This window comes from Scyliorhinus canicula, chromosome 2, assembly GCF_902713615.1.
Source record: "Scyliorhinus canicula chromosome 2, sScyCan1.1, whole genome shotgun sequence".
NCBI lineage: Eukaryota > Metazoa > Chordata > Chondrichthyes > Carcharhiniformes > Scyliorhinidae > Scyliorhinus > Scyliorhinus canicula.
Window position 1 is genome coordinate 163,071,163 of NC_052147.1, and position 15,051 is coordinate 163,086,213.

The 15,051-nt window shown below is 47.3% G+C and overlaps 1 protein-coding gene across 5 annotated transcripts in view; it reads right to left on the reverse strand.

Moving 5' to 3' along the window:
- The window catches only part of col6a3 (collagen, type VI, alpha 3), a 294,343-nt gene that overhangs the window by 45,599 nt on the left and 233,693 nt on the right, over positions 1–15,051 (reverse strand). For all 5 annotated transcript variants that reach the window (XM_038788414.1, XM_038788411.1, XM_038788403.1 and 2 more), the window contains 2 exons: positions 13,403–14,041; positions 10,163–10,756 (listed from right to left, as the gene is read on the reverse strand). In XM_038788414.1, coding sequence (XP_038644342.1) covers positions 10,163–10,756; positions 13,403–14,041 — 1,233 coding nt within the window. The remainder of the gene's footprint in view (positions 1–10,162; positions 10,757–13,402; positions 14,042–15,051) is intronic.

Below are 15,051 nucleotides of genomic sequence, written 5' to 3' on the forward strand. Positions count from 1 at the left end.
GTCCGCTAATTCTTCTGAGAAGCACCTTGTGACATTTTACGACAATAACTAGTGCTTTTAAGAAAGTGGAATACTTTGGAGGAATCTACGACTATTTGCTCAGTCAGTACGTTTTGATTCGCAATGAAAGAAGCATTTTTTTGATTCAATTCTGGTACATGAAGCAAGGCAAACTAACGTAAGCAAAGCAGAACAGTTGGGAAATAGTGAAGGCAACATGGTTTGCTTCAGTGAAGCATTGGTTCTGGAAACATTTTAGAATATATAATTCAACATCAAATTTGTGAACATTCCTTCTTTTTTTTTTCTTTTTTTTAACAAACAATTTTATTGAGGTATTTTAGGCATATAGAAAAAGTGACATTGTGCAGTACAAAAAAAAATCAAGACACAAATTAAACATAATGCAAACCACGGCTCTGTTCATGCAAGGACCTGCCTCAATATCCCCCTACTCTACTCTACCCTAGCCCCCCGCCTCCTGCTGACGCATACTCCTCTGCGAAGAAGTCAATAAATGGCTGCCACCTTCGGGCGAACCCTAATAGCGAACCTCTCAAGGCGAACTTGACTTTCTCCAGGCCAAGAAAGCTCGCCATGTCCGACAGCCATACCTCAACCCTCGGGGGCTTTGAGTCCCTCCATGCTAACAGTATTCGTCGCCGGGCTACCAGGGAAGCAAAGGCCAGAACGTCGGCCTCTCTCTCTCCCTGGACTCCCGGGTCCTCCGAAACCCCAAAGATTGCCATCTCAGAGCTCATTACCACCCCAGTTTTCATTACCCGGGACATGACATCTGCAAATCCCTGCCAATACCCCTTGAGTTTAGGGCATGTACATGTGTACATGGTTAGCCGGCCCCCGGCGCATCTAGCACAATTGTCCTCCAGCCCGCAGAATCTGTTCATCCAGGCCCCCGTCATGTGGGCCCGGTGCATGACCTTAAACTGGATCAGGCTGAGCTTGGTGCATGTTGAGATTGTGTTTACTCTGCTCAGGGCTTCTGCCCCGAAACTGTCTTCCATCTCCCCCCTGAGCTCCTCCTCTCACTTAAGCTTCAGGTTCTTGGTCTGGGTATCCTCAGCTCCCATTAGTTCCTTGTGGACGTCTGAGATCTATCCTCTCCCAGTTCTCCCCCAGAAACTACCCTGCCCTGCCTCCCCTTCGGCAGGAGACGTGGGAAGGACGGCACCAGTCTGCATACAAAATCCTGCACCTATAAGTATCTAAAGTCGTTCCCTCTTGCCAGCCCAAACTTCTCCTCCAGCGCCCTCATACTCGGAAAGCTCACATCCAGGAACAGATCCCCAATCCTCACAATCCCCGCCCTTCTCCACAGTCGATACCCCCCGTCCATGTTCCCCGGGGCAAATCGGTGGTTGCCGCAGATTGGGGTCCACGCCGATGCTCTTACCTCCCCTACATGTCTCCTCCACTGGCCCCAGATCCGAAGAGCCGCCACCACTATCGGGCAGGTGGAATACCGTGCCGGCGGAAGCAGCAGAGGCGTCGAGACCAGGGCTGCTAAGCTAGTGCCCCTGCACGAAGCAGCCTCCATCCGCTCCCAAACCGACCCCGCACCCACCATCCATTTCCTTATCATCGCTATGTTGGCCACCCAGTAATGGTTGCTGAAGTTCGGCAAGACCAGCCCCCCTTCTCCTCTGCTCCTTTCGAGCATCACCCTCTTCACCCGCGGGGACTTCCCTGCCCATACAAATCCCAGAATAATTTTATTCAGCCTCTTAAAGAAGGACCGCGGGATAAAGATGGGGAGACACTGAAAAACAAACAAGAACCGCGGGAGAATCGGCATCTTAACAGTCTGCATCCTCCCCGCCAGTGACAGTGGAAGCGCATCCCAACTCCGGAACTCCTCCCTCACTCGTTCCACCAGTCGGGACAGGTTGAGCTTATGCAACTTGCCCCAGTCCTGCGCCACCTGAATCCCCAAATATCGGAAACTCCTCCCCACTAGCCTGAACGGCAACCCCTTCAGCCTACTAAAAGAGAGAGCTGAGACGAGCAAGGAGGGGACATGAGAAGTCTTTGGCAGGTAGGATCAAGGAAAACCCAAAAGCTTTCTATAGGTATGTCAGGAATAAAAGAATGACTAGGGTAAGAGTAGGGCCAGTCAAGGACAGTGGTGGGAAGTTGTGTGTGGAGGCTGAGGAGATAAGCGAGATACTAAATGAATACTTTTCGTCAGTATTCACTCAAGAAAAAGATAATATTGTGGAGGAGAATGCTGAGATCCAGGCTATTAGAATAGATGGCATTGAGGTGCGTAGGGAAGAAGTGTTGGCAATTCTGGACAAGGTGAAAATAGATAAGTCCCCGGGGCCGGATGGGATTTATCCTAGGATTCTCTGGGAAGCCAGGGAAGAGATTGCTGAGCCTTTGGCTTTGATTTTTAGGTCATCATTGGCTACAGGAATAGTGCCAGAGGACTGGAGGATAGCAAATGTGGTCCCTTTGTTCAAGAAGGGGAGTAGAGATAACCCCGGTAACTATAGGCCGGTGAGCCTAACGTCTGTGGTGGGTAAAGTCTTGGAGAGGATTATAAAAGATACGATTTATAATCATCTAGATAGGAATAATATGATTAGGGACAGTCAGCATGGTTTTGTGAAGGGTAGGTCATGCCTCACAAACCTTATCGAGTTCTTTGAGAAGGTGACTGAACAGGTAGACGAGGGTAGAGCAGTTGATGTGGTGTATATGGATTTCAGTAAAGCGTTTGATAAGGTTCCCCACGGTCGTCTATTGCAGAAAATACGGAGGCTGGGGATTGAGGGTGATTTAGAGATCTGGATCAGAAATTGGCTAGTTGAAAGAAGACCGAGAGTGGTAGTTGATGGGAAATGTTCAGAATGGAGTTCAGTTACGAGTGGCGTACCACAAGGATCTGTTCTGGGGCCGTTGCTGTTTGTCATTTTTATAAATGACCTAGAGGAGGGCGCAGAAGGATGGGTGAGTAAATTTGCAGACGACACTAAAGTCGGTGGAGTTGTAGACAGTGCGGAAGGATGTTGCAGGTTACAGAGGGACATAGATAAGCTGCAGAGCTGGGCTGAGAGGTGGCAAATGGAGTTTAATGTGGAGAAGTGTGAGGTGATTCACTTTGGAAAGAATAACAGAAATGCGGAATATTTGGCTACTGGTAAAATTCTTGGTAGTGTGGATGAGCAGAGGGATCTCGGTGTCCATGTACATAGATCCCTGAAAGTTGCCACCCAGGTTGATAGGGTTGTGAAGAAGGCCTATGGTGTGTTGGCCTTTATTGGTAGAGGGATTGAGTTCCGGAGCCATGAGGTAATGTTGCAGTTGTACAAAACTCTAGTACGGCCGCATTTGGAGTATTGCGTACAGTTCTGGTCGCCTCATTATAGGAAGGACGTGGAAGCTTTGGAACGGGTGCAGAGGAGATTTACCAGGATGTTGCCTGGTATGGAGGGAAAATCTTATGAGGAAAGGCTGATGGACTTGAGGTTGTTTTCGTTAGAGAGAAGAAGGTTAAGAGGTGACTTAATAGAGGCATACAAAATGATCAGAGGGTTAGATAGGGTGGACAGTGAGAGCCTTCTCCCGCGGATGGAGGTGGCTAGCACGAGGGGACATAGCCTTAAATTGAGGGGTAATAGATATAGGACAGAGGTCAGAGGTGGGTTTTTTACGCAAAGAGTGGTGAGGCCGTGGAATGCCCTACCTGCAACAGTAGTGAACATGCCAACATTGAGGGCATTTAAAAATTTATTGGATAAGCATATGGATGATAAGGGCATAGTGTAGGTTAGATGGCCTTTAGATTTTTTCCATGTCGGTGCAACATCGAGGGCCGAAGGGCCTGTACTGCGCTGTATCGTTCTATGTTCTATGTTCTATGTACTCTCCTGCCCCCTCGCCTGAATTACGAACATCTCGCTCTTAGCCATGTTCAATTTATATCCTGAGAACCGGCCAACTTCCCTCAGGATTTCCATAATACTGTCCATCCCCACCATTGGGTCCGATATATATAACAGCAGATCGTTTGCATATGACGAGACTCTATGTTCCATTCCCCCCCGGACCAGCCCTTTCCAGCCCCTAGAAGCTCTCAGTGCAATTGCCAGCGGCTCTATGGCCAGCGCAAACAGCAGTGGGGAGAGAGGGCAGCCCAGTCTTGACCCACGGTGCAGTCTAACGGAGTGCGATGTTGTCCTGTTCGTCCTTACACTCGCCTCCGGGGCCTGATATAATAGCCTAACCCAGTCGGTGAACCCCGCCCCGAACCCGAACAGTCCTAGTACCTCCCACAGATAATCCCACTTGACCCAGTCAAAAGCCTTTTCAGCATCCATGGCTATCACTATCTGTACCTCCCTACTCTCCGGGGGCATCATAATCACGTTGAGCAGTCTTCTTAGGTTGGCCACCAGCTGCCTCCCCTTTACGAACCCGGTTTGGTCCTCCACAATTAAATCCGGTACACAGTCCTCAATTCTGGTCGCCAAGATCTTGGCCAGTAACTTGGCGTCTACATTGATCAAAGAGATTGGCCTGTATGACCCACAAGCCTCCGGGCCCTTATTCCGTTTCAGAATAAGCGAGATGGTGGCCTGCGACATCGTCAGGGGTAAACTCTTTCTGTCTCTTGCCTCGTTAAAGACCCAGACCAGCACCAACCCCACTATCCCGGCAAATTTTTTGTAAACCTCCACCGGATACACGTCTGGCCCCGGGGCTTTGCCCGACTGCATGACCTTCAGGCCCCCCAATACCTCTTTGATCCTGACCAGGGCCCCCAGTCCGTCCACCAACCCCCTCCCCACTCTTGGGAAGGTCTGTCCGTCCAGGAATGGCCTCATCCCCCCCGATCCCCGGGGGGTTCCGAAATGTACAGCTTCCTATAAAAGTCCCTAAAGACCTTGTTCAACCCTGCCTGGTCACCCACTAGATTACCTTCCCAATCTACTACCCTCCCTATTTCCCTAGCCGCTTCCCTCTTCCTCAGTTGTTGCACAAGCATTCTACTGGCCTTCTCCCATCCTCATAAATCGCGTCTTTTACCTTTCTAAGCTGCTCTACAGCCTTGCCTGTAGTCAGCACCCCAAATTCGGCCTGCAGCCTCTGTCGTTTCCTGAGTAATTCTGGTCTCGGGATTTTCCGTGTAACTCCTCTCCGTCCGTAGAATTTCCTTAATCAGTCGGTCCGTCTCTGCCCTGTCTGTCCTGTTCCTGTACACCCGAATTGAAATCAGCTCCCCTCTCAACACGCCTTCAGCGCCTCCCAGAGCATCGCTGCCGAAACTTCTCCAGTATCGTTCACCTGCAGGTAATTCTGCATGCATTTCCTCAGCCTCTCACACACCGCCTCGTCCACGAGTAATCCAACTTCCAGCCTCCATGGTGGGCGCTGAAAGTTGCCCTTACAAAACTGCAGGTCTACCCTTACGGAGCATGGTCCGATACGGCAATTGCCGAGTATTCTGCCCCCACCATTCCGGCCAGCAGGTCCCTACTCACAACAAATTAGTCAAAGTAGTGGGAGTAGTAAGAGAACTCCCTCGCCGTCGGCCGGCTAAATCTCCATGGATCTGCTCCCCACGTTTGCTCCATGAACCCTCTCAGTTCCTTTGCCATCGCTGGCAACCTGCCTGTTCTTGAACATGACCGGTCCAGGCTTGGGTCCAGGACTGTATTAAAATCCCCGCCCATGATCAACTTACACGAGTCCAAGTCGGGGATCTTCCCTCGCATCCTCCTAATAAAATCTACATTGTCCCAAGACTTTGTACACACTGAACCAGGACAACATTGTACACACTGACCAGGACAACTCTCACCCCCTCCAAGCTTACCCTCACCATAACGAAGCTGCCACCCCCATCCACGACTGTGCCCACCACCTCAAATTGTACCCTTTTATTAATCAGGATCACAAACCCCCTCGTCTTAGAATCAAACCCCAAATGAAAGACTTGACTGACCCAGCCCTTCCTTAACCTAACCTGGTCGGCCACTTTCAGGTGCGTCTCCTGCAGCATGACTATGCCCGCCTTCCGAACCCACAGATGCGCAAACACATGCGCCCTCTTCACTGGCCCGTTTAACCCTCTAACATTCCACGTGATCAGCCTGGTTGGGAGGCACTTCGCCCCGCCCCCCTTTGCCGATCAGCCATCCCCTTTCCTTGGCCAGACCCCAGCCATGTGTCGTGCTTCATCTGGCCCGCCTCCTGACCGGCTCCACCCATGACCTCCTCACTGTTGCCATGCCCAGTTTCCATCCCCGTCAGCAGAACGACTCCCCCCCCCAGCAACACCATCCTATCACCTAACCCCTGCTCTAATCTAACTATATGCACACCCCCCACCTCGGCTTCCGTTGACTGGCCCCACTCAGCTAGCCTGGGGCTCCCAGCCTCGGCGCCAGCGCGTCTCCCACCCATTATTCCCAGTCACCACTCCCCCGACCCATCCATACTATTTCCCCAGATCAGCCCTACTTAGGTAAACACTCTATACAAGTCATGAACAACCCCCACAATAGCACAATTCAAGTTAAACAAGACAAAAAAAAAGAAAGAGATAAGAATTAACAGGCACTCTCAGTCCTTCCCATACAGACACAGAAAAAGATTGCACAAAGTTCCCCTGAAGCATCCCTCTGAACCCAACCCTTTTAACTGTTTTCTTTATTATTTTCCCCCCAGCGAAGCTCCAACTAATCAAAGAGCCCAAAAAGTAAACATTCAGGTAAACCACGCAAAAAGCACGCAAAGAAATGACAAAAACGGACCCAAACATACAGGCAATTTTCAAAACGGGAGATACACCACATATACTTAAAAGCTCTAACATGAGTCCAAATGCCCTCAGCTCAGAACCAGCCCTTGCTTCTTAACGAAGTCCATCATCACTTCAGGTTCTGCGAAATAGTGGTGCTGACTCTCATATGTAACCCACAGTCATACCAGATAGTGCAGGGTGGTACTGTCCCAAGTACAGCTTTGTGTGCTCTTTGCCCATTGCAGCACCCGTTCCTTGTCCAAGTACCTGTGAAAGCGTACCACCATCGTTCGTGGGGGACCCCCTTGTCGCGGCTGCCTCACCTGCACTCTGTGCCCTGTCCACCACCGGCAGGCGCGGGAACACCTCATTCTCCAGCAACTTCTGAAACATACCCTCCACATATGCGGCAGCATCCGGCCCCTCTGCCCCCTCCAGGAGGCCCAAGATTCTCACGTTCTGCCAGCGAGATCTGTTGTCCAGGTCCTCCAGCCTTTCCCGAAGCACTTTTTGCTGGTCCCTCAACCTCTGAATCTCCACATCCGCCACCGTTTGAAAGTCAGCCTGCTCTTCCACTGACTTCATCAACTGCTGGAGCTTCTCAGCCTGATCATCCAGCCTTTTTTCCATCCGGTCAATCGACTTCTGTAGCGGCTCCAAGTTGTCACGCTTCAAAGCCAAAAAGCCCTCCTGCATAGTCTGCAGCAGATGCTCCATTGTGGGCTGTCGGCTCCTTGCTCTGAACACCAGCCATGCTGATCCCTCTCACAGCCTCCACTGTGCCCTTACTCAACCACTTCTTCTGCTGTTTACGGTCCCTCTGGTTTCTTAGGTCCATACAATTCTGTATGGGTCCTGTGCCTGAGTACTATTGCTTTCCAGTTCTGCACTCAAAAGCGCAAAAAAGTCAGGGGAAAAGGTCCAAAAGTCCGACCGAGATGGGAGCCACTAAATGTGCGACCTACTCCCTCATATGCCTCAATGAGCCACCGGAAGTGCTCATTAGTGAACATTCATAATGTGTATGTTGACCAAGAGTAACTGGCATAGATTTATCCAGACAAGCCATATTTGACAAATTTAATTAGAGTATGAAGGGGCAGCATTGTGGCACAGTAGTCAGCACTGCTGTCTCAAAGTGCCAGGGAGCTTGATTCAATTCTGGCCTTGGGTCATTGTGTGCAGTTGGCACATTCTCCCCTTGTCTGCGTGGGTTTTCTTCGGGTGCTCCAGTTTCCTCCCACATAATAATAATCTTTATTAGTGTCACAAGTAGGCTTACATTAACACTGCAATGAAGTTACTGTGAAAATACCCTAGTCGCCACACTCTGCCGTCTGTTCGGGTACACAGAGGGGGAATTCAGAATGTCCAATTCACCTAACAAGCACCACTTTTCAACTTGTGGGAGGAAACCGGAGCACCCAGAGAAAACCCACACAGACACGGGGAGAACGTGCAGACTCTGCACAGGCAGAGACTGGAGCCGGGAGTCGAACCAGGGTTCCTGGCGACATGAAGCAACAGTGCTAACCACCATGCTACTGTGGCATCCATGGCACAAGTCTACATGGCACAAGTCAGGAATGTGATGGAATAGTCTCCACTTGCCTGGATGAGTGCAGCTGCAGCAACACTGATGAAGATTGATATCATCCAGGATAAAGCAGTCTACTAGATTGACACCCCATCCACCACCTTCAACAGTCACTCCCTCTATCACGATGAACTGTGGCAGCATTGAATACCATCTACAAGATGGACTGCAGCTAACCACTGTGCTACTGGGCTGCCCTAGATGAGAGGTTCCACCGAAATGCTGTAGATGTGTAGATTAAGTGAATTGGCTATGGTAAAATTGCCCCTTAGTGTCCAAAAGATGTGTGTGTTGGGTTCAGATTACCAGGATGGGGTCAGGGTGGGCCTAAGCAGGGTGCTCTTTTAGAAGTTCAGTGCAGACTTGATGGGCCGATTGGCCTCCTTCTGCACTGTAAGGATTCGATGATTCTATGACAAGTGACTGATTGGAGAAATAGAGATAATGCAGTAGATGTGGCGAATTTAATATCTTGTCTTAGAGACTTACAACGAAACAAAATAGATTTCATAGAATCCCTACAGTACAGAAGGAGGCCAGTCAGCCCAGTGAGTCTGCACTGACCCTTCAAAAAACCACCATCCCTAGGCCCAATTTCCCACCCTATTCCTGCAACCCCACTCTAAGAGGCAATTTAGCATGGCCAATCCACCTAACCTGCACATCTTCGGACTGTGGGCGAAAAGCGGGGCACTCGGAGGAAATTCACGCAGACACGGAGAGAATGTGTAAACTCTACCCTGTTTCCACTTCAGCGTGTGACCCAAGGGCAGAATTGAACCCAGGTCCCTGGTGTTGTGAGGCAGCAGTACTAACCACTGTGCCACCGTGCCGCCCTAGGCTCGTCAAGTCTGTCATTAATCTCCTCAGAGTTCACAATAGTTCATAACAGATGGACAAGAAAGAAAAAGGTTAAATTTGATGGTTGCTGCTGAGTTTTGAGGTAGATTGCAATGTAACCCAGGGTTAGGTCCACTTTTGTTCTTTGGGTGTTTTGGATTGGGCATTGGGAGTACATTATAAAGACTTATACAACACAAAATTGGAAGTGCTGGAAATCATGGTGGAAGATTGTAAACAACTTCTAATATACTGATTTGAGGACTGATAGACTGCTTTAGAAAGTATTCCAAAGTATTACAGCCAGAAACAGATTACGTGGCCCAGCAGGTAGTATTTATACTCCACACGAGCCTCTTTAAACCCTTCATCATGGAACTAAATCAATTTAGTAATCTTTACATGTAACAGTTCTTCCCAACATTATCGGAGACTTCTGCAGACAGGAGAAATGGTGCTTTCAACTTCACTCCCGTACACTGTGTGAACATTTTGATTAATGAAGACTGTTAAAATGTAGGTATAGGTTCATCTGCACTAATTGTTAGTTCCTGGCATAAAATTAAAAGCATTACTTATGCGTAAGCAATTTATTGAGTGCTACTTTGTTTATATTTTCCCAGAAATAGGTGAGAGTTGGTGCATCTCATTTGCCGAGAGTTGACGAGTGGACTTTGTATGCTATCTTCAGTTTTGTTTTTCTGATTGTATTTAACCATCTTGGGCTAACCTACCTCCTATTCTTGAGCTCTGATTATAACAGACACCAAATGTTAGCTGATTAATTACCTTATTCGAGAATTTTGAGATGTAGCTCTCACTATTGTACCTGATAGTTTCCATTTCAGCATGTGCAGGAAAATACATATTAGTCACTCTCGTTCAGTTCGTGTCCATTTACATAAATTCAGTAACTATGACAAACACAAACACCATTTAATAAAGGCTTTTACCTTCAGTGGTAACTAGTGATTTCTCAATTGTAAACACTGCCCTAACTTTTGACAGTAGGTCTTGTTGAATAGTTTGCAAATCCTGAAAATCTCCCAGTTTCAGAACAGAATCAGGATTCAACACGATCTGTCGTAGCTCCGATGTGTCGGCACGCTTGGCTCCGATGGCAATAGGCACTATACCAGCCTGTTTCACTGCATCTGCTGCCCGTCCAACATCATCTCTGGATTGCCCAGCAGTGATCAGCACCAGGATTTGTGAAGCTCCAGCATCGCTCCTGCTCCCTGCAGATGGAGTGAAGACATTCCTTCTGACAAAATCCAGTGCAGCACCAGTGTTGAGGGGCCTTCCTGTTTTCAGCCTCAGCTTTTTCAATGCATTTAAAACCTCTTCTTTAGTTGAATGAGTATTGAGGCCAAATTCAAGTCTTGAATCAGAACTGTATTGTACCACAGCAACTTGATCTTTATTGGGTCCAATATCGAGCTCCTGGATTACCTTATTCAGAAAATTACGGATCTGAAGAAATGATTTTCCCATTCCAGGAGAGCCATCGATTAGGAAGACGATATCTCTCTTCCTTACTGCTGAAACTGAAAATGGATATACAAAATGAAAACATTACTATAATTCATGGAAAATAAATCTATGTTTTGCTGAAATATAATTAGGATTAGAGTTTAAAGTTTGCTATTATCCATTGCTGCCTTTTTCTAGTTGAGCTCTGCTTCTTCCATTAAATTGTCATTAAAATGTCCTATTCCGATCTATTCAATTTGAGTTAAACAAAGTTGGTTCAATATATCTCACGGGCACTATTTAAATAGGTACAATTTGTTTTACATTTTTGTTGGTAATTCTGTGCTCATTAAGATGCAGTATTTAGACCATGGGACATGAAGTGTTTCCTCACTTTTGGCATTGGAAAGGTTTAGGGGAGGATTTCCACTCACCCATGTGATACCACCAGGACCCCACAGCATTTCTCTGTATTCCTGCTCCTGATTGATTCATTGGCACTAAGATGGAAATTAATACGGTTTCATGAAGCCTAGAACAGATTGAAAGAGCAGAAGCGGTTGAATTAAAGGGGGAGAGGAAGCAGAAATAGGCTTGCAATGGAGAAGCTCAGCTGAAGTATCTTCAGTGGTAAAAGTACTGAGATTTGCAGGTGAATCCATAGAGGCGTTATTAATAGAGATAAGTTCAAGGAGGGATCTGCTTTTTGTTATCCCTGATCACTGTTCTCTTAAAAGATAGAACAATGGGAGGTGGAGGAGAATCAATGCCACCTTGACAATCCCATAACTAGTGAAAGAACGCTGGACGTGGTTTAAATGGTTTAATGGTGAATCATGTTAAATCTACATATCCCCAAAGACCTCACATTGTAACCTAAAAGGTGGATGAATATTAAGCAGATCAGAAAGTTCCATCAGGAATCATCAGGGGAGGTGGTAGCACAGTGGTATTGTCACTGGACCAGTAAACCAGAAACCCAAGGTAATGTTCTGGGGTCCCGGGTTTGATTCCTGCCACTGCAAATGGTGAAATTTCAATTCAATTAAAATCTGGAATGAAAAGTTTAACGATGACCATGAAACCATTGCTGATTGCCGTAAAAACATATCTGGTTCATTAATATCCTTTAGGGAAGGAGATCTGCCATCCTTACATGGTCTGGCTTACATGTGACTCCAGACCCACAGCAATGTGGTTAACTGCCCCCTCAAGGGCAATTAGGGATGGACAATAAATGCTGGCTTAGCCTGCGATGCCCATGTCCCATGAACAAATTTAAAAAAAAGAAACATTCACAAAGTACCCGGTCAATGATTCCATTTACAAGTTATTTATCTCCAATGGTTCGAGTGAAGAACCTGATGCACAGCCAGCCCTCAACAATTTAAAATTAGCAACAAATTTAAGCACCCAGACACCAAAAAACCACCAGAGTTAATTTTCCATATTTGAATTTTGATAGCTTCAAACATCAAACAGAAGAAGTAGATTCTCTTTTGATGAGGTACTTTCATGTTTTCTCTATAATCTATAACTCGTGCAGCACAACAAGGTACAGCTACAACCAATATTTCAGGGAGAGCAAATCCACTGAGTCAATTGCCACATCAACCTTCAGAGATTTCAGCAGAACGCTTACAAATCACTTATTTTCACGAGTAGGCTTCAATTAAGTTACTGTGAAAAGCCCCTAGTCGCCACATTCCGGCGCCTGTCCGGGGAGGCTGGTACGCGAATCGAACCGTGCTGCTGGCCTGCTTGGTGTGCTTTAAAAGCCAGCGATTTAGCTGAGTGACCTAAACCAGCCCCAAGCTAAACCAGCTAAATCACCCTCCTCCTAGAATAGAATAGAATCACTACAGTGCAGAAGGAAGCCATTTGGCCCATCAGTTCGGCACCGATCCATGTCCCCCCTACCCCTGCAACCCCATAACCTAACCTTCACATCCCTTGACACTAAGGGCCAATTTAGCATGGCCAATCCATCTACCCCGTACATTTTAGGATTGTGGGAAGAAACCAGAGCACCCAGAGGAAACCCACGCAGACACGGGGAGAACGTACAAACTCCACACAGACAGTGACCAAGGCCGAAATTGAACCCGGGTCCCTGGCGCTGTGAGTCAGCAGTGCTAACCACTGTGCTACAGTGCCACCCCTATTCTGTGATAATTCTGTACATTTCAGCCAGTAATTTGCTGGAAGCGGTTTTTCCCTCTGAAAAATGAGTCAGGTGGAGAGTCTGTACAGCTTGCTGGCTCTCCCACTGACACAGTTGGTTTTCCTTATTTCTTATTCACCAAATCCCTCTGTCTTTACAGGGGTGTATCTTGCCTGTTACTTGCACCAACTCATTTTTTTGACTCCTGTTTTCCAGAATGTTTCATTCTTGGCATACTAACTGACTTGTGGGAGTCTCTGGAATAAAAAGTCTACTGATGACATTATCATAAAAATCCATCTGGTTCAATAATGTCCTTCAGGGAAGGAAATCTGCCATACTTACCCGCTCTGGCCTATATGTGACCCAGACCCACACAGTCATGCAGTTGACTCTTGACTGCCGCACCACTGGAATGGCTGAGCAGGCCACTTAGTTCAAGGGCAATTAAGGATGGGCAACAAACGGCCATATACCAAGATGTGAGTCCATAAGTTATCGAACTTTACAAGTAAGGCAACAATCTTTGAACAAAATATAATTATAGTTTAGGTACCTTCTGTACTTGTCACTGTCGGTTCTCCAGTAAGTACTTCTGGCTCATCAATAATTACGTTTGGAACACGCTGCCTTTGTAACGGTGTCATTACTTTTTCAAGCGTATCTGACAGAGAATAGAAATCCCTTACATTGAAGGCCAATCTGGGTTCAAATGCCATCTCCTTTAATTGTGCTGGGTCTGCATTCCTGGCTCCAACAGTAAAGGTTATAACAGCAGCTCGCTTCAGTGCATCTGCAGAAGCTGTGATATCATCTCCAGACCTTCCGCCAGTGATGAGCACTAAAAGCTGGGGGACACCTTCCTCTCCTCTGCTGCCTGCAGACCTGGTGAAGTGGTATCTGAGGACAAAGTCCAGTGCTTTGCCAGTGTTAAGTGTCGTGCCACCTTTAAATCTCAGCGATCTCAGGAGAGACAGAAGATCATCCTTTCTCGAGTAGGTGTTTAGATAAAACTCTGTTTCTGCAATATTACTGTACAGTACCAATCCAACTCGCACTCTGTCACTTCCAATATCAAGGTTCTCAATTATACGTGTGATGAAGTCACGGACAAGTGGTAGATTCGAACTTCCCACATAATCTGATTCATCAATTAGAAATACAATATCCCTCTTGTCCTGGGCGTCAGATGTAACTGCAAAGAAATACACATTCAAATAATAACCCGAGGGTTATGACTAATTTCAAGGATGATTGTCAGAATTATATCTGGACAAAGAAAAAACATAACACAGAAGATTATTGTACTCACAAGAATATTGCTGTTCAGAGAAAAGTACAAAGGCAACAGTCAAAATGATCAAAGTCAGGCAAAACATTCTCAAAAAGTAAAATTAAACTAAAGGTTCACTGCATTTAATATTTGAAGCGAACAAGAGAAAGAGTGAGACAAAGAGCTGAGCAAGATAGATCAAAAACATTGCTTGTGTTCCATTGGTGCAAATGCAGAGGAGCAGAAAGTTCCTGATAAATTATCTATTTTTCCAGGCAGTCTTCACAAACAAAGGCTGGGATGCTCTTTTTTGGCAGGTGGGAAAGCCGGTGGGGGCGGAGAATCCAATGGGAGATCCCAAAAGGTCTAGTGAGGTGTCCCACTGTCCCTGTATCCCACCCATTGACGTGATGGGGTCCCTGCCATGAAAGGCTCCACACACTAACATCTCATTAGCAGGCTTGGTCACTCTATTGTACCCCACATTAGGATTTCCCACCCCACCAGAGTCATGTCACGTTGGCAGGGTTCACATCAGGTCCTGACAATCAGGAATTTGGCAAAGAGAACCCACCAGAGGTGCATTGGTAAGTCCAGTGATGGACATGCCTGGGCAGTACCTTGGCTGTTCCTGGGCTCTGCCGGAATGAGGGGGCGGGGGTGCGTTTCTAAGGGACGCCTCCGTGTCCATCGGGGCGATCTTCTTAAAAAGAATTTTTACATGAGGGCACGGTTTAAAAAGGGTGACTTGATCTCTTGAAAGACGAGGGGCACAGCTCCTCCCCGAATGTGGCTGGATAAAGTCCGCAGCCGCCACCCGGGGTCCATGAGAAAAGTACCATAAGTGCTCCACGCCATCTGGGAACTCGGCCCATCGAGAGCAGAGTATCGGGGGAGGGCCTCAGGTACGCCGTTTTTGAGGGGATGGAGCA